Below are 22,301 nucleotides of genomic sequence, written 5' to 3' on the forward strand. Positions count from 1 at the left end.
TTCTCTCTCTCTGTCTCTCTCTCTCTCTCTTTCTCTCTCTCTCTTTTCTGAGCACCCGTTTCATCACATATATACACTACATGACCAACAGTATGTGGACACCTGCTCGTCGAACATCTCATTCCATAATCATGGTCATTAATATAGAGTTGGTCTCCCCTTTGCTGCTATAACAGCCTCCACTCTTCTGGGAAGTCATTAATATGGAGTTGGTCCCCCCTTTGCTGCTATAACAGCCTCCACTCTTCTGGGAAGTCATTAATATGGAGTTGGTCCCCCCTTTGCTGCTATAACAGCCTCCACTCTTCTGGGAAATCATTAATATGGAGTTGGTCCCCCCTTTGCTGCTATAACAGCCTCCACTCTTCTGGGAAGTCATTAATATGGAGTTGGTCCCCCCTTTGCTGCAAATAGTAGCCAATTGATCACCTGCTCATGATCAGGATTACCTGTAGCTTAGCATCTGCGTCATCTGACCACTTCTTAATTGACCGAGTCACTTGTACTTCCTGCTTTAGTTTTGGCTTGTAAGCAGGAATCAGGAGGATAGAATTATGGTCAGATTTGCCAAGTGGAGGGTGAGGGAGAGCTTTGTACGCGTGGTATATAGACAGCTACGAAGAATACAGATGAAAACTCTCTCGGTAGATAGTGTGGTCTACAGCTTATCATGAGATACTCTACCTCAGGTGAGCAAAACCTTGTGACTTTCTTAATACTAGATTTTGTGCACCAGCTGTTGTTTACAGATATACACAGACCGCCCCCACCCTCGTCTTACCGGAGTTCTATCTTGCCGATGCAGCGTAAACCCCGCCAGCTGTATGTTATCCATGTCGTCGTTCAGCCACGACTCGGTGAAACATAATACAGTCTTTAATTTCCCATTGGTCGGATATTCGTGATCGTAGCTCGTCTATTTTTGTTTTCCAAATGATTGTACGTTGGCTAATAGGACTGATGGTAGAGGCAGATTACCCAGTCGCCGTCGGATCCTTACAAGGCACCCCGACCTACATCCTCGATATCTCCGTCTCTTTCTCATACGATGAACGGGGATTTGGGTCTTGTCTTGTGTCTGAAGTAAATCCTTCACGTCCGACTCATTAAAGAAAAAATCTTTGTCCAGTTCGAGGTGAGGAATCGCTGTCCTGATATCCAAAAGCTCTTTTTCGGTCATAAGAGACGGTGGCAAAAACATTATGTACAAAATAAGTTACAAACAATGCGAAAAAACACACACAGTAGCACAATTGTCCGTAAAATGGCAGCCATCTCCTCCGGCGCCATTAGCCTGGCTTCCAGTCTACGTTCCATCCCAATGGTGTTTGATGGGGTTGAGGTCAGGGCTCTGTGCAGGCCAGTCAAGTTCTTCCACACTGATCACAACAAACCATTTCTGTATGGACCTCGCTTTGTGCACAGGGGCATTGTCATGCTGAAAGAAGGAAAGGTCCTTCTCCAAACTGTTGCCACAAAGTTGGAAGCACAGGATATTCTAGAATGTCATTGTATGCTGTAGCGTTATGATTTCCCTTCACTGGAACTAAGGGGCCAAGACCGAACCATGAAAAGCATCCCCAGACCATTATTCCTCCTCCACCAAACTTTACAGTTGGCAATATGCATTGGGGCAGGTAACGTTCTCCTGGCATCCGCCAAACCCAGATTAGTCCGTTGGACTGCCAGATGGTGAAGCGTGATTCATCACTCCAGAGAACGCGTTTCTACTGCTCCAGAGTCCAATGGCAGCGAGCTTTACACCACTCCAGCCGACTCTTGGCATTGCGCATGGTAATCTTAGGCTTGTGTGCGGCTGCACGGCCATGGAAACCCATTTCATGAAGCTCCAGACGAACAGTTATTGTGTTGACGTTGCTTCCAGAGGCAGTTTGGAACTCGGTAGTGAGAGTTGCAACTGAGGACAGATGTTGAAAGTCACTGAGCTCTTCAGTAAGGGCCATTCTACTGCCAATGTTTGTCTATGGAGATTGCATGGCTGTGTGCTCGATTTTACACACCTGTCAGCAAAGGGTGTGGCTGAAATAGCCGAATACACTAATTTGAAGGGGTGTCCACATACTTTTGTTTATATAGTGTATATATATATATATACATACACACACACACACACACACACACACACACACACACACACACACACACACACACACACACACACACACCTGCCACCCCCCCCCCCACCCCTCCTACCTGTGCAGGGGCAGAACAGCAACTCGTGGGTGTAGTCAGGAGGGACCCGGTCGAAGAACTTCCTGAGAGCCTTGTTGCACCTGGCTCTGTTACAGGGTCCTGAGCGGGCCGACGGCTGGATGCAGGCCGAGACGTACTCCATACGGAGCTTCTGACACGTCTCGTCCACGTTACACGTCTTCGCCGCGTCCAGGCAACGGTTCACCGTCGCTATGCCAACCGCACCTGTTTGAAGACAAAACAATGCAGTTTTTTTTAGGGTTCCAAATGGCTCCCTATTCCCTATGTAGTGCACTACTTTTGAGCAGAACCCTTCTAAGGGTAGCACTTGGAACGCCCTCGTGTCATTTATTTAATTGTCTTTGTAAATTGAGACATATTCAATTTCAAACAATGATTAATAACAATAATTTGCAGTCTGTATTGACAAGCGTCTGCAAATGACATTAAAATGATTCATAATTCTGAGTAAATTCCAAAGTATTTTAAATTAAAATATATCATCCGCAATAGAACACGACTCAGTAAATATTTGAAGAAGCTCAGCCTGTGTCAAATCAATCAAATCAAATGTAATATCTTACATGATTCGTAAACAACAGGCGTAGACTAACATGGAACTTACGTGGGGCCAACAGAGTTAAAGTTACAAAATATAATTAAAAAATATTAATAAATAATGACACGTGGAATAAATACACAGTGAATAACTAAAAGCAATATAACATCAGGGCTCTCCAGAGGGTAGTGAGGTCTGCACAACGCATCACCAGGTGCAAACTACCTGCCCTCCAGGACACCTACACCACCCGATGTCACAGGAAGGCCAAATAAATCATCAAGGACAACAACCACCCGAGCCACTGCCTGTTCACCCCGCTATCATCCAGAAGGCGAGGTCAGTACAGGTGCATCAAAGCTGGGACCGAGAGACTGAAAAACAGCTTCTATCTCCAGACCATCAGACTGTTAAACAGCTTCTATCTCCAGACCATCAGACTGTTAAACAGCTTCTATCTCCAGACCATCAGACTGATAAACAGCTTCTATCTCCAGGCCATCAGACTGATAAACAGCTTCTATCTCCAGACCATCAGACTGATAAACAGCTTCTATCTCCAGACTGGTAAACAGCTTCTATCTCCAGGCCATCAGACTGATAAACAGCTTCTATCTCCAGACCATCAGACTGATAAACAGCTTCTATCTCCAGGCCATCAGACTGATAAACAGCTTCTATCTCCAGACCATCAGACTGTTAAACAGCTTCTATCTCCAGACCATCAGACTGATAAACAGCTTCTATCTCCAGACCATCAGACTGATAAACAGCTTCTATCTCCAGACCATCAGACTGATAAACATCAGACTGATAAACAGCTTCTATCTCCAGACCATCAGACTGATAAACAGCTTCTATCTCCAGACCATCAGACTGGTAAACAGCTTCTATCTCCAGGCCATCAGAGAGCTTCTATCTCCAGACCATCAGACTGATAAACAGCTTCTATCTCCAGACCATCAGACTGGTAAACAGCTTCTATCTCCAGGCCATCAGACTGTTAAACAGCTTCTATCTCCAGACCATCAGACTGATAAACAGCTTCTATCTCCAGGCCATCAGAGAGCTTCTATCTCCAGGCCATCAGACTGGTAAACAGCTTCTATCTCCAGACCATCAGACTGATAAACAGCTTCTATCTCAAGGCCATCAGACAGCTTCTATCTCCAGACCATCAGACTGATAAACAGCTTATATCTCCAGACCATCAGACTGATAAACAGCTTCTATCTCCAGACCATCAGACTGTTAAACAGCTTCTATCTCCAGACCATCAGACTGATAAACAGCTTCTATCTCCAGACCATCAGACTGATAAACAGCTTCTATCTCCAGACCATCAGACTGATAAACAGCCATCGCTAACACATAGACTAGAAATCACCAGCCACTTTAACGAATGGATCACTAGTCACTTTAATAATGTTTACATATCTTGGCATTGCTCATCTCAGATGTATATACTGTATTCTATACTATTCTACTGTATCTTAGTCCGTTCCTCTCTGACGTCGCTCGTCCATATGTATATAGCCTTAATTCATTCCTACTTAGAAGTGTGTGTATTGGGTATATGCTGTGTTACTTGTTAGATATTACTGCCCTGTTGGAGCTAGAAGCACAAGCATTTCGCTACACTCACATTATTAACATCTGCTAAACACGTGTATGTGACCAATACAATTTGATTTGATTTGAACAATAATAAGAACCCACACAGAGATGTGGCTATGCAGTCAGTCAGCCAGTCATCCAGTCAGCCAGTCAGTCAACCAGTCAGCCAGTCATCCAGTCAGCCAGTCAGTCAACCAGTCAGTCAGTCAGCCAGCCAGCCAGCCAGCCAGCCAGCCAGTCAACCAGTCAGTCAGCCAGCCAGCCAGACAGCCAGTCAGTCAGTCATCCAGTCAGCCAGTCAGCCAGTCAGTCAGTCAGCCAGTCAGTCAACCAGTCAGTCAGTCATTCAGTCAGCCAGCCAGCCAGCCAGCCAGCCATCCAGTCATTCAGTCAGCCAGCCAGTCATCCAGTCAGTCAGCCAGTCAGTCAACCAGTCAGTCAGTCATTCAGTCAGCCAGCCAGTCAGTCAACCAGTCAGTCAGTCATTCAGTCAGCCAGCCAGTCAGTCAGTCATTCAGTCAGCCAGCCAGCCAGCCAGCTAGCCAGTCAGTCAGCCAGCCAGCCAGCCAGCCAGCCAGCCAGTCAGCCAGTCAGCCAGTCAGCCAGTCAGCCAGCCAGTCAGCCAGCCAGCCAGTCAGCCAGCCAGTCAGTCAGCCAGTCAGCCAGCCAGTCAGCCAGCCAGTCAGCCAGTCAGTCAACCAGTCAGTCAGCCAGCCAGTCAGCCAGTCATCCAGTCAGCCAGTCAGTCAACCAGTCAGCCAGCCAGCCAGTCAGCCAGTCAGTCAGCCAGTCAACCAACCAGTCAGTCAGTCATTCAGTCAGCCAGCCAGCCAGCCAGCCAGCCATCCATCCAGTCATCCAGTCATCCAGTCAGTCAGCCAGTCAGTCAGTCAGCCAGCCAGTCAGTCAACCAGTCAGTCAACCAGTCAGTCAGTCATTCAGTCAGCCAGCCAGCCAGCCATCCAGTCATCCAGCCAGCCAGCCAGCCAGTCAGCCAGTCAGCCAGCCAGTCAGCCAGTCAGTCAGCCAGTCAGCCAGTCAGCCAGCCAGCCAGTCAGCCAGTCAGTCAGCCAGCCAGCCAGTCAGCCAGTTAGCCAGCCAGTCAGCCAGTCAGTCAGCCAGTCAGTCAGCCAGTCAGCCAGTCAGTCAGCCAGTCAGCCAGTCAGCCAGCCAGCCAGCCAGTCAGCCAGTCAGTCAGTCAGTCAGCCAGTCAGTCAGTCAGTCAGCCAGTCAGACAGCCAGCCAGTCAGTCAGCCAGTCAGTCAGCCAGCCAGCCAGTCAGTCAGCCAGTCAGCCAGCCAGTCAGCCAGCCAGTCAGCCAGTCAGTCAACCAGTCAGTCAGCCAGTCAGTCATTCAGCCAGCCAGCCAGCCAGTCAGCCAGTCAGTCAACCAGTCAGTCAGTCATTCAGTCAGTCAGCCAGCCAGCCAGCCAGCCAGCCAGCCATCCAGTCATCCAGTCAGTCAGCCAGTCAGTCAGTCAGTCAGCCAGCCAGCCAGTCAGTCAACCAGTCAGTCAGCCAGCCAGCCAGTCAGTCAGTCAGCCAGTCAGTCAGTCAGCCAGTCACCTGTGTGCAGTCAAAACATTGTCCTGTCTGAAGTTAGCCACGCTTACCTACCACACGGTGTGTAAAATTATAGCATTGCATAGCATAACAAAAACTTACACTTGACAGTGTCAGGATGTTGAATGAAGATTTTGGTATTGGAAGCCAAACATTTCAGTTAAATGCAAACACTGAAAATGCAGTTTCCCAACCAGTCCACCACTCAGTCAGCCCTTCAGTCAGCCAGCCAGTTAGCCAGTCAGCCAGTCAGCCAGCCAGCCAGCCAGTCAGTCATTCAGCCAGCCAGCCAGCCAGTCAGCCAGTTAGCCAGCCAGTCAGTCAGCCAGCCAGTCAGCCAGCCAGTCAGCCAGCCAGCCAGCCAGTCAGTCAGCCAGTCAGCCAGTCAGTCAGCCAGTCAGCCAGTCAGTCAGCCAGCCAGTCAGTCAGCCAGCCAGTCAGCCAGTCAGTCAACCAGTCAGTCAGCCAGCCAGTCAGCCAGTCAGTCAGCCAGTCAGTCAGCCAGTCAGCCAGCCAGTCAGCCAGTCAGTCAGCCAGTCAGCCAGCCAGCCAGCCAGCCAGTCAGTCAGCCAGTCAGCCAGTCAGCCAGTCAGTCAGTCAGCCAGTCAGCCAGCCAGCCAGTCAGTCAGTCAGCCAGTCAGTCAGTCAGCCAGTCAGTCAGTCAGTCAGTCAGCCAGTCAGTCAGCCAGTCAGTCAGTCAGTCAGTCAACACAGATATACAACCATGTCTGTCACCACTACACTGTAGTGTAGTGTGTGGTGTAGTGGTGTAGTGGTGTGTAGTGTAGTGGTGTAGTGGTGTGTAGTGGTGTAGTGGTGTGTCATGGTGTAGTGGTGTGTAGTGTAGTGTTGTAGTGGTGTAGTGGTGTGTAGTGGTGTAGTGGTGTGTAGTAGTGTAGTGGTGTAGTGGTGTATAGTGGTATAGTGGTATAGTGGTGTGTAGTGGTGTGTAGCGTGGTGTGGTGTGGTGTGGCGTGGCGTGTGAAAATGTTGGATGACTGCTCAGTCTGTTCTCTGGCTGTTTAATCAGTCCTTATCTTTTCATATTATGGTTATGTAGAGCTGTGCTTTGGACACACACGGACACACACGGACACACGAAAACACACGGACACACACGGACGGACACGGACACACACTATGAACAGAAAAGCAGTGTCTCTTAAATAACGTTTGTTAACCTGAGAGAACCTTGAGAAATTACAATGATTAAGTAGTTTTCCGAGAGAAGACAGTATTTCACCTTTAAAAAAAGACAATTTCTACGGTGCATTCGGAAAGTATTCAGACCCTTTTTCCACATTTTGTTATGTTACAGCCTTATTCTAAAATGGATTAAAGTAACTATTTTCCTCATCGATCTACACACAATTCCCCAAAATGACAAAGCCAGAAATACCTTTTTTACATTAGTATTCAGATCCTTTACTATGAGACTCTAAATTGAGCTCAGGTGCATCCTGTTTCCATTAATCATCCTTGATGTTTCTACAACTTGATTGGAGTCCACCTGTGGTAAATTCAATTGATTGGACATGATTTGGAAAGGCACACACCCGTCTAATTAAGGTCTCACTGTTGACAGTGCATGTCAGAGCAAAAACCAAGCCATGACATTGAAGGAATTGTCCGTAGAGCTCCGAGACAGGATTGTGTTGAGGGAAGGGTAACAAAAAACTTCTGCAGCATTGAAGGTCCCCAAGAACACAGTGGCCTCCATCATTCTTAAATGGAAGAATTTTTGAACCGCCAAGACTCTTCCTAGAGCTGGTCGCCCGGCCAAAATGAGCAATTGGGGGAGAAGGGACATGGTCAGGGAGGTGACCAAGAACCCAATGGCCACTCTGACAGAGCTCCAGAGTTCCTCTGTGGAGACGGGAGAACCTTCCAGAAGGACAACCATCTCTCCACCAATCAGGCCTTTATGGTAGAGTGGCCAGACGGAAGCCACTCCTCAGTAAAAGGCACATGACAGCCCACTTTGCCAAAAGGCACCTAAAGACTCTCAGACCATGAGAAACAAGATTCTCTGCTCTGATGAAACCAAGATTGAACTCTTTGGCTTGAATGGCAAGTGTCACATCTGGAGGAATCCTGGCACCATCCCTACAATGAAGCATGGTGGTGGCAGCATCATGTTGTGGGGATGTTTTTCAGCGGCAAGGGCTGAGAGACTAGTCAGGATCGAGCGAAAGACTACCAGAGCAAAGTACAGAGAGATCCTTGATGAAAACCTCCTCCAGAGCACTCAGGACCTCAGACTGGGGCGAAGGTTTACCTTCCAACAGGACAACGACTCTAAGCACACAGACAAGACAACGCAGGAGTGGCTTCGGGACAAGTCTCTGAATGTCCTTGAGTGGCCCAGCCAGAGCCTGGACTTGAACCTGATCAAATATCTCTGGAGAGACCTGAAAATAACTGTGCAGTGACGCTCCCCATCCAACCTGACAGAGCTTGAGAGGATCTGTGGAGAAGAATGGGAGAAACTCCCCAAATACAGGTGTGCCAAGCTTGTACCGTCATACCCAAGAAGACTCTAGGCTGTAATTGCTGACAAAGGTGCTTCAACAAAGTACTGAGTAAAGGTTCTGAATACTGTGATATTTCATTTTTTAACTTGCAAAAATAAAAAAAAATAAAACTGTTTTTGCTTTGTCATTATGTGGCATTGTTTGTAGATTGATGGGGGGAAACAATTTAATCAATTTTAGAATAACACTTAATAACTTAATAAAATGTTGAAAAAGTCAAGGGGTCTGAATAAGGCACTGTGCTTGTATAACGGTATAGCTTCCTTCACAATCCCTGTCCCCTTACAGGGCTCAAACCATCCTGCTCTCCTGATTCATAAACACACGTGACAACATCCTAGCCAGTCGTGCCACCGAAGCACACCAATTTGAGACGTTCTACTGCAGGACCGTTTTGATAAATGTTTTATTTAATTTAAATAACCCTTATTTTGAGAATAGCGATTGGAATATGTTAAAAGATTAATCCACCCAAGATGTAACCATTGAGGAATAATCATCATCAGTCACAGGAAATGTGTTAATGCTGGTTGTAACCCACAATAACAATCCGGACAGACCTCAACCAAAAACCCTGGATGAACGGAGATATCCGTATCATGCTGAGAGACTGTACTGCAGCATTCAATGTCAGCAGAATGAACCCCCATGACTCAGTAATGCTCCATGCGTTCAAGGCTAGCAGGTACAAGTTCCACAAATCCATTAGGGACACAGAAAGACAATACAGAATGACTTTAAATGTTCGACAACTCAGACTCGTGGCGCATGTGGCAAGGACTAAAGACTATCACAGACTATCACAGACCGCAAAGGCACATCCAGCTGTGTGGTGCCCACCAGAGCCTCCCTCCCAGACGAGCTTAAGACATTTAATGCTCAATTTGAAGGCAGACAATTAAAAAAATGGTTTACCTTTATTTAACTAGGCAAGTCAGTTAAGAACAAACTTTTATTTTGAATGACAGCCTAGGAACAGTGGGTTAACTGCCTGTTCAGGGGCAGAACGACAGATTTGTAGTGTCAGCTTGGGGATTTGAACTTGCAAGCTTTCAGTTACTAGTCCAACGCTCTAACCACTAGGCTACCCTGCCGCCCCAATGATACAGAGCCATCCAGGAAGACTCTCGCTGTTCCATTTGACCAGACAATACCGAGCCATCCAGGAAGACTCTTGCTGCTCCAGATGACCAGACAATACCGAGCCATCCAGGAAGACTCTAGCTGCTCCAGATGACCAGACAATACCGAGCCATCCAGGAAGACTCCAGCTGCTCTAGATGACCAGACAATACCGAGCCATCCAGGAAGACTCTTGCTGCTCCAGATGACCAGACAATACCGAGCCATCCAGGAAGACTCTCGCTGCTCCAGATGACCAAACAATACCGAGCCATCCAGGAAGACTCTAGCTGCTCCACATGACCAGACAATACCGAGCCATCCAGGAAGACTCCAGCTGCTCCACATGACCAGACAGTACCGAGCCATCCAGGAAGACTCTCGCTGCTCCAGATGACCAGATAATACCGAGCCATCCAGGAAGACTCCAGCTGCTCCAGATGACCAGACAATACCGAGCCATCCAGGAAGACTCCAGCTGCTCCACATGACCAGACAGTACCGAGCCATCCAGGAAGACTCTTGCTGCTCCAGATGACCAGACAATACCGAGCCATCCAGGAAGACTCTTGCTGCTCCAGATGACCAGATAATACCGAGCCATCCAGGAAGACTCTAGCTGTTCCAGATGACCAGACAATACCGAGCCATCCTGGAAGACTCCAGCTGCTCCAGATGACCAGACAATACCGAACCATCCAGGAAGACTCTAGCTGCTCCAGATGGCCAGACAATACAGAGCCGTCCAGGAAGACTCTCGAAGACTGCTCCAGTTGACCAGACAATACAAAGCCAACCAGGAAGACTCTAGCTGCTCTGGATGACACCGAGCCATCCAGGAAGACTCTAGCTGCTCTGGATGACACCGTGCTTTCACTCTCCGAGTCTGACGTGAGGAAAAACTCAAAAAAGAACCGTCCCAGATGGCATCTCTGTGCTGACCAGCTGACGGGCGTCTTGTCGGACCTATTCAAACTGTCCCTCTCCCAGGCCGTAGTCCCCACCTGCTTCAAGGAGACCACTATCGTCCCAGTGCCCAAGAAAAACAAAGTGACATGTCCAAATGTCACACTAACCCCGGTCATCATGAAGTGCTTCGAGAGGCTAGTCATGGCCTACATCAAGGCCAGCATGCCAGGCACACTGGACCCACTCCAACATATCCATGGAAAAGTGCCATGTCCATCACGATTCACATGGCCGTAACACATCTGGATAAGAGGAACACCTATGTGAGAATGCTGTTCATTGACTACAGTTCAGCATTCAACACTATTGTTCCCTCCAAGCTCGACACCAAGCTCAGAGCTCTTGGTCTGGACACTGCCCTCTGAAACTGCATCCTGGACTTCCTGACGGGCCGACCACAGGCTGTGAGGATTGGCAACAACACCTCCTCCACACTGACTCTTAACACAGAGGCTCCCCAGGGGTGTGTCCTCAGCCCTCTGCTGTACTCCCTTAAGGGCCCCCCCAGGGATGTGTCCTCAGCCCTCTGCTGTACTCCCTTAAGGGCCCCCCAGGGATGTGTCCTCAGCCCTCCGCTGTACTCCCTTAGGGGCCCCCCAGGGATGTGTCCTCAGTCCTCTGCTGTACTCCCTTAGGGGCCCCCCAGGGATGTGTCCTCAGCCCTCTGCTGTACTCCCTTAGGGGCCCCCCAAGGGTGTGTCCTCAGCCCTCTGCTGTACTCCCTTAGGGGCCCCCCAGGGGTGTGTCCTCAGTCCTCTGCTGTACTCCCTGTTCACCCACAACTGGGTGGCTTTGCACGACAACTACTCCATCATCTAGTCTCCATGACGACACCACGATTGTAGTCCTGATAACCAACAATGACGAATTAGCCTATAGGGAAGAGGTAAGTGAACTGGAATTGTGGTGTCATGACCCTCAACATCGGCAAAACAAAAGGTGTTGATTGCTGACTTCAGGAAGCAGAGGATGGCACACCAATGGAACTGCAGTAGAGAGAGTCAGCATGTTTTAACTTCCTCTGCGTCCACATCACTGACGACTTTTCATCAACCAACAACACCACCGCCGCTCTGGTCAAGAGGGTGCGACAACATCTCTACTTCCTGATGTGGTTGAACAAATTCGGACACTACCGCTACACCAGCGAGTACATCCTGACCGGTCGCGTCACGGCCTGGTATAGGAATTGATCCGTCCACGACCGCAAGGCCCTCCAGCGGGTGGTGAAGACGTCCCAGTACATCACTTGGGGACCGTGGCCCTCCAGCGGGTGGTGAAGACGTCCCAGTACATCACTGGGGACCGTGGCCCTCCAGCGGGTGGTGAAGACGTCCCAGTACATCACTGGGGACCGTGGCCCTCCAGCGGGTGGTGAAGACGTCCCAGTACATCACTAGGGACCGTGGCCCTCCAGCGGGTGGTGAAGACGTCCCAGTACATCACTGGGGACCGTGGCCCTCCAGCGGGTGGTGAAGACGTCCCAGTACATCACTGGGGACCGTGGCCCTCCAGCGGGTGGTGAAGACGTCCCAGTACATCACTAGGGACCATGCTCCCACCCATCCAGGACATCTACTGGAAACGCTGCATGAGGAAGAAGGCCCATCATCACAAATCCCGCACACCCCGGCCACGAGCCGAAATTTGAAACTTGACATGTCAAGCTGGGGAGTGAAGTTACGTTACAATCTCACTGCTGTTTTGAGGAAGGGGCGGGGGAATGTTTCCAACTATATACATTCATGTTCTTACATATTTGACTGTATATAAATGGGTGATCACATTAAGAGGTGAGACTACAGCTTAGAGAAGCATCGTGTTTCCTCTAGTGACACTCTTTACATAACAGATTTATCCAATAAAATCCCAGAGCTATATTTGTTTAGCCTTTATAAAGTCATCGTGAGATAAAACTTTGTCTGGCAGTTTCTGTGGAGGACGGCTGCTATCATTAAAAACCAGTTTCTGCTGCTCCCCCATAGACACTTCCCATCTGCTGCTCCCCCATAGTTAATTCCCTTCTGCTGCTCCCCCATAGACAATTCCCTTCTGCTGCTCCCCCATAGACAATTCCCTTATGCTGCTCCCTCATAGGTAATTCCCTTTTGCTGCTCCCCCACAAACAATTCTCGTCTGCTGCTTCCCCATAGACAATTCCCTTCTGCTGCTCCCCCATAGTTAATTCCCTTCTGCTGCTCCCCCATAGACAATTCCCCAATGCAGCTCCCTCATAGTTAATTCCCCTGTGTTTCTCCCTCATAGACAATTCCCTTCTGCTGCTCCCCCATTGACAATTCCCCAATGCTGCTCCCCATAGTTAATACCCTTCTGCTGCTCCCCCATAGTTAATACCCATCTGCTGCTCCCCTATAGTTAATACCCATCTGCTGCTCCCCTATAGTTAATACCCATCTGCTGCTCCCCTATAGTTAACACCCATCTGCTGCTCCCCCATAGACACTTCCCTTCTGCTGCTCCCCCATAGACAATCTGAGATGGGCTCTCTGAGCTGCTATTTAATGTAAATAGGTGATTAAGGTATTTCTTACCCTGAGGGCAAACAGCACATTCTGCCCCTCCAATAACTGCTCCCAGCTACCCCTCCAGGAGGCAGCTGCTTCTATAGTTGCCCCTCTATAGCTGCCCCCCAGACACACAATCTGCCCCTCTACCTACCCCCCTCTACCTACCCCCCTCTACCTACCCCCCAAACACATGTTCTGCCCCTCTACCTACCCCCCTCTACCTACCCCCCAAACACATTCTGCCCCCCTCTACCTACCCCTCTACCTACCCCCCTCTACCTACCCCCCCTCTACCTACCCCCCCTCTACCTACCCCCCTCTACCTACCCCCTCTACCTACCCCCCTCTACCTACCCCCCTCTACCTACCCCCAAACACATTCTGCCCCTCTATACCTAACCCCCCTCTACCTACCCCCTCTACCTACCCCCAAACACACGTTCTGCCCCTCTACCTACCCCCCTCTACCTACCCCCCAAACACATTCTGCCCCCCTCTACCTACCCCTCTACCTACCCCCCTCTACCTACCCCCCTCTACCTACCCCCCCTCTACCTACCCCCTCTACCTACCCCCTCTACCTACCCCCCTCTACCTACCCCCCTCTACCTACCCCCAAACACATTCTGCCCCTCTATACCTATCCCTCCTCTACCTAACCCCCTCTACCTACCCCCCTCTACCTACCCCCCAGAGACACATTCTGCCCCTCTACCTACCCCCCTCTACCTACCCCCCAGACACACATTCTGCCCCTCTACCTACCCCCCTCTGCCTACCCCCCTCTACCTACCCCCCTCTACCTACCCCTCTACCTACCCCCTCTACCTACCCCCCTCTACCTACCCCCCAAACACATTCTGCCCCTCTATACCTACCCCCCCTCTACCTACCCCCCTCTACCTACCCCCCAGACACACATTCTGCCCCTCTACCTACCCCCCTCTACCTACCCCCAGACACACATTCTGCCCCTCTACCTACCCCCCTCTACCTACCCCCCTCTACCTACCCCCCAGACACACATTCTGCCCCTCTACCTACCCCCCTCTACCTACCCCCCTCTACCTACCCCCCAGACACACGTTCTGCCCCTCTACCTACCCCCCTCTACTTACCCCCCTCTACCTACCCCCCAGACACACGTTTTGCCCCTCTACCTACCCCCCTCTACCTACCCCCCAGACACACGTTCTGCCCCTCTACCTACCCCCCTCTACTTACCCCCCTCTACCTACCCCCCAGACACACATTTTGCCCCTCTACCTACCCCCCAGACACACATTCTGCCCCTCTACCTACCCCCCTCTACCTACCCCCCAGACACACATTCTGCCCTTCCACCTACCCCCCTCTGCCTACTCCCAGGGCAGACACAGTCAGGTCATCTATACTGCTACCAGACTCACCTGCAGCGATGGAGGCCAGGCGTACGTAGTCGAAGTCCCTCTCTTCGGGTTCGTACGGGTAACTCTCCACCAGGCTCAGTCCTGACAAGAGGAATGAATGTTTTCAAGAACAATCACCCAACACGTTTAGTCATTTAAAGTAAGTACACATTAATTCAAGATCTGACCGAGTAGGGTTCCCATGATCCTACGTCTGACCTTTAACCCCCTGAGCTCTCCCCTGGTCCTTCCTTGCTCCAGTATACAGATCTGTCCTGCTCAAGGCTGAATCATAGATATATAAATGAACAGATCTGCCCTGCTCAAGGCTGAATCATAGATATATAAATGAACAGATCTGCCCTTCTCAGGGCTGAATCATAGATATATAAATGAACAGATCTGCCCTTCTCAGGGCTGAATCATAGATATATAAATGAATAGATCTGCCCTTCTCAAGGCTGAATCATAGATATATAAATGAACAGATCTGCCCTGCTCAAGTCTGAATCATAGATATATAAATGAACAGATCTGCCCTTCTCATGGCTGAATCATAGATATATAAATGAACAGATCTGCCCTGCTCATGGCTGAATCATAGATATATAAATGAATAGATCTGCCCTGCTCAAGGCTGAACCATAGATATATAAATGAACAGATCTGCCCTGCTCATGGCTGAATCATAGATATATGTACAGCACCAGTCAGATGTTTGGACACACCTACTCATTCCAGGGTTTGTCTTTATTTTTTTAAACTATTTTCTACATTGTAGAATAGTAGTGAAGACATCACAACTATGACATAACACATATGGAATCATGTAGTAACCAAAAAAAAGTGTTAAACAAATCAACTTTTATTGTATGTTATTTTGCACACTCTTGCCATTCTCTGAAACCAATTAATTGGCTCAGTTGGTAGAGCATGGTGTTTGCAACACATGGTGTTTGCAATGCCAGGGTTGTGGGTTCAATTCCCATGGGGGGCCAGCACAAAAAAAAAAAAAAAAAAAGAATGTATGTTTGTGTTCCATGTGTTCACTACTGTAAGTTGCTCTGGATAAGAGCGTCTGCTAAATGACCTGGAATGCATTTCCATTAACAGGTGTGCCTTGTTAATTTGTGGAATTTCGTTCCTTCTTATTAATGTGTTTGAGCCAACCAGTTGTGTTGTGACAAGGTAGGGGTGGTATACAGAAGATGCCCTACTTGGTAAAAGACCAAGTCCATATTATGGCAAGAACAGCTCAAATAAGCAAAGAGAAACAACTTAAGACATGAAGGTCAGTCAATGCGTGAAAAAAATTCAAGAACTTTGAACGGTTCTTCATGTTCAGTCGCAAAAACCATCAAGTGCTCTAATGAAACTGGCTCTCGTGAGGACCGCCACAGGAAAGGAAGACCCAGAGTTACCTCTGCTGCAGAGGATAAGGTCATTAGAGTTACCAGCCTCAGAAATTGCAGCCCAAATAAATGCTACACAGAGTTCAAGTAACAGACATCTCAACATCAACTGTTCAGAGGAGACTGTGAATCAGGCCTTCATAGTCGAATTGCTGCAAAGAAACCACTACTAAAGGACACCAATAAGAAGAAGAGACTTGCTTAGGCCAAGAAACACGAGCAATGGACATTAGACTGGTGGAAATCTGTCCTTTGGTCTGATGAGTCTAAATTTGAGATTTTTTGGTTCCAACCTCTGTGTCTTTGTGAGGCGCAGAGTAAGTGAACGGATGATCTCCGCATCTGTGGTTCCCTCCGTGAAGCATGGAGGAGGAGTGATGGTGTGGGGATGCTTTGCTGGTGACACTTTCTGTGATTTATTTCGAATTCAAGGCACACTTCACCAGCATGGCTACCACAGCATTCTGCAGCGATACGCCATCCCTTCTGGTTTGCGCTTAGTGGGACTATCATTTGTTTTTCAACAGGACAATGACCCAAAACACCTCCAGGCTGTGTAAGGGCTGTTTGACCAAGAAGGAGAGTGATGGAGTGCTGCATCAAATGACCTGGCTACCACAATCACCCGACCTCAACCCAATTGAGATGGTTAAGGATGAGTTGGACTGCAGACTGAAGGAAGAGCAGCCAAAAAGTGCTCAACATATGTGGGAACTCCTTCAAGACTGTTGGAAAAGCATTCCTCGTGAAGCTGGTTGAGAGAATGCCAAGAGTGTGCAAAGTTGTCTTCAAGGCAAAGGGTGGCTACTTTGAAGAATCTAAAATATATTTTTATTTGTTTTACACTTTTTGGGGGAAGCTGTGAAGTACTGGGGCAGCTGTGAAGAACTGGGGAAGCTGTGAAGAACTGGGGAAGCTGTGAAGAACTGGGGAAGCTGTGAAGCACTGGGGAAGCTGTGAAGACCTGGCGAAGCTGTGAAGGCCTGGGGAAGCTGCGAAGGACTGGGGAAGCTGTGAAGCACTGGGGAAGCTGTGAAGAACTGGCAAAGCTGTGAAGACCTGGGGAAGCTGTGAAGGACTGGGGAAGCTGTGAAGGACTGGGGAAGCTGTGAAGCACTGGGGAAGCTGTGAAGAACTGGCAAAGCTGTGAAGACCTGGGGAAGCTGTGAAGCACTGGGGAAGCTGTGATGCCAGCTGTAGTCGGTTATTAAAGAATGTGAAGCAGGGGTCTCCCGAGTGGCGCAGTGGTCTAAGGTAGTGCATCACAGTGCTGAGGCGCCACTACAGCCTCGGGTTCAATCCCAGGCTGTGTCACGGCCGGCCGTTACCGGGAGACCCATGGGACGGGTGCACATTTGGCCCAGCGTTATCCCAGTTAGGGGAGGGTTTGGCCGGCCGGGATTTCCTTATCTAGGGACTCCTGCTGGACGGTGTTTCCTCTCATTGGTTGCGGCTGGCTTCCGGGTTAAGCGAGCAGTAAAATCGTTAAATCATTAAATCATGTTAAATCGTTATATCATGTTAAATCATGTTAAATCATTAAATCATGTTAAATAATTAAATCATGTATGGCTACAAATATTGTATTGTTCATATGGCAGAATATTATAGCGTAGAGAAATTGGTTCAGTTATGGCCTAAAATAAATGTGTTTATATGGGCCTAAATGAGTTAATCTGGGCAGAATGTTTTTTATATGAATTAATTCATATGTTTATATAAAGGCTGAAGGCTAAAACCAGCCTAAACTCATCTAGACCTATATCTAGTTCTACAATGTATTTTCCTTTTAAAGAATCTATTTTAGTTTGACCTAGTTTTCACTCCATCCATTAACACCAACCATTCACTATAAAACCTGTGCTTGTCAACAAAAAAGCTGAGCGAAATACAAAGAAATTGGCCAAAAACAAGTATACCTAATACAGTGCATTCGGAAAGTATTCATACACCCTTGACTTTTTCCACATTTTGCAAATGTATTGAAAATAAAAACAGAAATACCTTATTTACATAAGTATTCAGACCCTTTGCTATGAGACTCTAAATTGAGCTCAGGTGCATCCTGTTTCCATTGATCATCCTTGAGATGTTTCTACAACTTGATTGGAGTCCACCTGTGATAAATTAAATTGATTACAAATGATTTAGAAAGGCACACAACTGTCTATATAAGGTCCCACTGTTGACACTGCATGTCAGAGCAAAAACCAAGCCATGAGGTCAAAGGAATTGTCCGTAGAGCTCAGAGACAGGATTGTGTCGAGGCACAGATCTGGGGAAGGGTACCAAAACATTTCTGCAGCATTGAAGGTCCCCAAGAACACAGTGGTCTACATCAATCTTAAATTAAAGAAGTTTGGAACCACCAAGGCTCTTCCTAGAACTGGCCGCCCGGCCAAACTGAGCAATTGGGGGAGAAGGGCCTTGGTCAGGGAGGTGACCAAGAACCCAATGGTCACTCTGACAGAGCTCCAGAGTTCTTCTGTGAAGATGGGAGAACCTTCGAGAAGGACAACCATCTCTGCAGCACTCCATCAATCAGGCTTTTATGGTAGAGTGGCCAGACGGAAGCCACTCCTCAGTAAAAGGCACATGACAGCCCACTTGGAGTTTGCCAAAAGGCACCTAAAGACTCTCAGACTATGAGAAACAAGATTCTCTGGTCTGATGAAACGAAGATTGAACTCTTTGGCCTGAATGTCAAACGTCACGTCTGGAGGAAACCTGGCACCATCTCTACGGTGAAGCATGGTGGTGGAGGCATCATGCTGTGGGGATGTTTTTCAGTGGCAGGGACTGGGAGACTAGTCAGGATCGAGGGAAAGATGTACAGAGCAAACTACAGAGAGATCCTTAATGAAAACCTGCTCCAGAGCACTCAGGACCTCAGATTTGGGCGAAGGTTCACCTTCCAACAGGACAACAACCCTAAGCACACAGACAAGACAACACAGGAGTGACTTTGGGGCAAGTCTCTGAATGTCCTTGAGTGGCCCAGCCAGAGCCTGGACTTGAACCCGATCGAACATCTTTTAAGAGACCTGAAAATAGCTGTGCAGCGACACTCCCCATCAAACCTGATAGAGCTTGAGGGGATCTGCAGAGAAGAATGGGAGAAACTCCCCAAATACAGGTGTGCTGAGCTTGTAGCATCATACCCAAGAAGACTCGAGGATGTAATCGCTGCCAAAGATGCTTCAACAAAGTACTGAGTAATGGGTCTGAATACTTATGTAAATGTGATATTTCAGTTTGGTATTTTTAATACATTTGTTTTTGCTTTGTCATTATGGGGCATTGTGTGTAGATTGATGAGGAAAAAATAAAACGTAATCAATTTTAGAATTAGGCTTTAACGTAACAAAATGTGGAAAAAGTCAAGGGGTTTGAATACTTTCCCGAATGCACTGGACATAAGAAGCTTTCTTCCAATAGGTCCGACGTTCTCCCATGTTGCCTGAAAGTATGCCAGGAGCTCCTCCATTTGATTTTCTGGCCACTGAAAGATCCGGGTATCCATCATTCCTTGGACGCCGCCAGTGAGCGTCATGTGACTGAGGCGTTCAAAAGCATCCTATTCGGTACACTTCCAGAAAGACTGCGGTCTGTCGATCCTGTCTGTACGTGTAGCCTACATTTATTGTTCGAAGCACAGACAGGATCAATAAGAATAATGAATGCTGGGTAGCGTGTGGATTATTAGCATATGAACGACTTCAATTTGATATCCAAGCCATTTTATAACGATCCGGGCACTTCAAAAAAGATTGTTTCAAAGGTAATCAATTAGTTATTGTTCATTAGCAGCATCATACATTTGCCTTAATTATCTTCTCTCTCTTAAAACAGTCTTTACTCTTCTTGTGCATATGTATAGCCCACTGTACTGTTTGTCTATCTGCCTATCTGTGTAAGTTAATAAAATAGTATTCTTTAGTTTGTCTGGACTGTCTGCCTGTCTTGGTAAGAATCTTAAGTTAATAAAATAGTATTATTGTAATGATTTCGCTGAGAGTCGGTAAACAAGTATAGGGAGTGAGTGTTTTAATAAATAAACAAAACAATAAACACAAAACACAAACAACGCACCTGAGGAAAGAACCAAGGGGAGTGACAGATATACAGCGACTTGCAAAAGTATTCCCCTTGGCTTGTTTCCTATTTTGTTGCATTACAACCTGTAATTTAAATAGATTTTTATTTGGATTTCATGTAATGGACATACACAAAATAGTCTATATTGGTGAAGTGAAATGAAAAAAAAATTACTTGTTTCAAAAAATTCAAAAAATTTAAGAAAAAGGGAAAAGTGGTGCGTGCATATGTATTTATCACCTTTGCTATGAAGCCTTTAAATAAGATTTGGTGCAACCAATTACCTTCAGAAGTCACATAATTAGTTAAATAAAGTCCACCTGTGTGCAATCTAAGTGTCACATGATCTGTCACATGGTCTTCGTAATACGGTTGAAATAAGAAGTTTACATACCTTAGCCAAACACATTACATACCTTAGCCAAACACATTACATACCTTAGCCAAACACATTAAATACCTTAGCCAAACACATTACATACCTTAGCCAAACACATTACATACCTTAGCCAAACACATTACATACCTTAGCCAAACACATTACATACCTTAGCCAAACACATTACATACCTTAGCCAAACACATTACATACCTTAGCCAAACACATTACATACCTTAGCCAAACACATTACATACCTTAGCCAAACACATTACATGCCTTAGCCAAACACATTACATACCTTAGCCAAACACATTACATTTTTATTTATTTTTTATTTCACCTTTATTTAACCAGGTAGGCAAGTTGAGAACAAGTTCTCATTTACAATTGCGACCTGGCCAAGATAAAGCAAAGCAGTTCGACAACATACAACAACACAGAGTTACACATGGAGTAAACAACATACAGTCAATAATGCAGTAGAAAAAAAAAATAAAAAAAATAAAAAAATAAGACTATATACAATGTGAGCAAATGATGTGAGATAAGGGAGGTAAAAGCAAAAAAATGCCATACCTTAGCCAAACACATTTAAACTCAGTTTTTCACAATTCCTGACATTTAATCCCAGTAAAAATGCCCTATCTTAGGTCAGTTAGGATCACCACTTTATTTTAAGAATGTGAAATGTCAGAATAATAGTAGAGAAAATGATTTATTTAAGCTTTTATTTCTTTCATCACATTCCCAGTGGGTCAGAAGTTTACATACGCTCAATTAGTATTTGGTAGCATTGCCTTTAAATTGTTTAACTTGGGTCAAACGGTTCGGGTAGCCTTCCACAAGCTTCCCACAATAAGTTGAGTGAATTTTGGCCCATTCCTCCTGACAGAGCTGGTGTAACTGAGTCAGGTTTGTAGGCCTCCTTGCTCGCACACGCTTTTTCAGTTCTGCCCACAAATGTTCTATGGGATTGAGGTCAGGGCTTTGTGATTGCCACTCCAATACCTTGACTTTGTTGTCCTTAAGCCATTTTGCCACAACTTTGGAAGTATGCTTGGGGTCATTGTACATTTGGAAGACCCATTTGAAACCAAGCTTTAACTTTCTGACTGATGTCTTGAGATTTTGCTTCAATATATCCACATAATTTTCCATCCTCATGACGCCATCTATTCTGTGAAGTGTACCAGTCCCTCCTGCAGCAAATCACCCCCAGAACATGATGCTACCACCCCCGTGCTTCATGGTTGGGATGGTGTTCTTCGGCTTGCAAGCCTCCCCCTTTTTCCTCCAAACATAACAATCGTCATTATGGCCAAACAGTTCTATTTTTGTTTCATCAGACCAGAGGACATTTCTCCCCATGTGCAGTGCAAACCGTAGTCTGGCTTTTTTATGGCGGTTTTGGAGCAGTGGCTTCTTCCTTGCTGAGCGGCCTTTCAGGTTATGTCGATATAGGACTCGTTTTACTGTGGATATAGATACTTTTGTACCTGTTTCCTCCATCATCTTCACAAGGTCATTTGCTCTTGTTCTGAGATTGATTTGCACTTTTCGCACCAAAGTATGTTCATCTCTAGGAGACAGAACGTGTCTCCTTCCTGAGCGGTATGACGGCTGCGTGGTCCCATAGTGTTAATACTTGCGTACTATTGTTTGTACAGATGAATGTGGTCCCTTCAGGTGTTTGGAAATTGCTCCCAAGGATGAACCAGACTTGTGGAGGTCTACAATTTCTTTTCTGATGTCTTGGCTGATTTCTTTTGATTTTCCCATGATATCAAGCAAAGAGGCAGTGAGTTTTAAGGTAGGCCTTGAAATACTTCCACAGGTACACCTCCAATTGACTCAAATGATGTCAATTAGCCTATCAGAAGCTTCTAAAGCCATGCCATAATTTTCAGGAATTTTC

The 22,301-nt window shown here is 47.0% G+C and overlaps 1 protein-coding gene across 1 annotated transcript in view; it reads right to left on the reverse strand.

Moving 5' to 3' along the window:
- The window catches only part of gfra4a (GDNF family receptor alpha 4a), a 302,557-nt gene that overhangs the window by 31,282 nt on the left and 248,974 nt on the right, over positions 1-22,301 (reverse strand). Inside the window, exons 3-4 of the mRNA XM_029712536.1 lie at positions 14,516-14,596; positions 2,215-2,439 (exon numbers count right to left, since the gene is read on the reverse strand). Coding sequence (XP_029568396.1) covers positions 2,215-2,439; positions 14,516-14,596 — 306 coding nt within the window. The remainder of the gene's footprint in view (positions 1-2,214; positions 2,440-14,515; positions 14,597-22,301) is intronic.

Source organism: Salmo trutta, chromosome 25 (genome assembly GCF_901001165.1).
Source record: "Salmo trutta chromosome 25, fSalTru1.1, whole genome shotgun sequence".
Lineage (NCBI taxonomy): Eukaryota > Metazoa > Chordata > Actinopteri > Salmoniformes > Salmonidae > Salmo > Salmo trutta.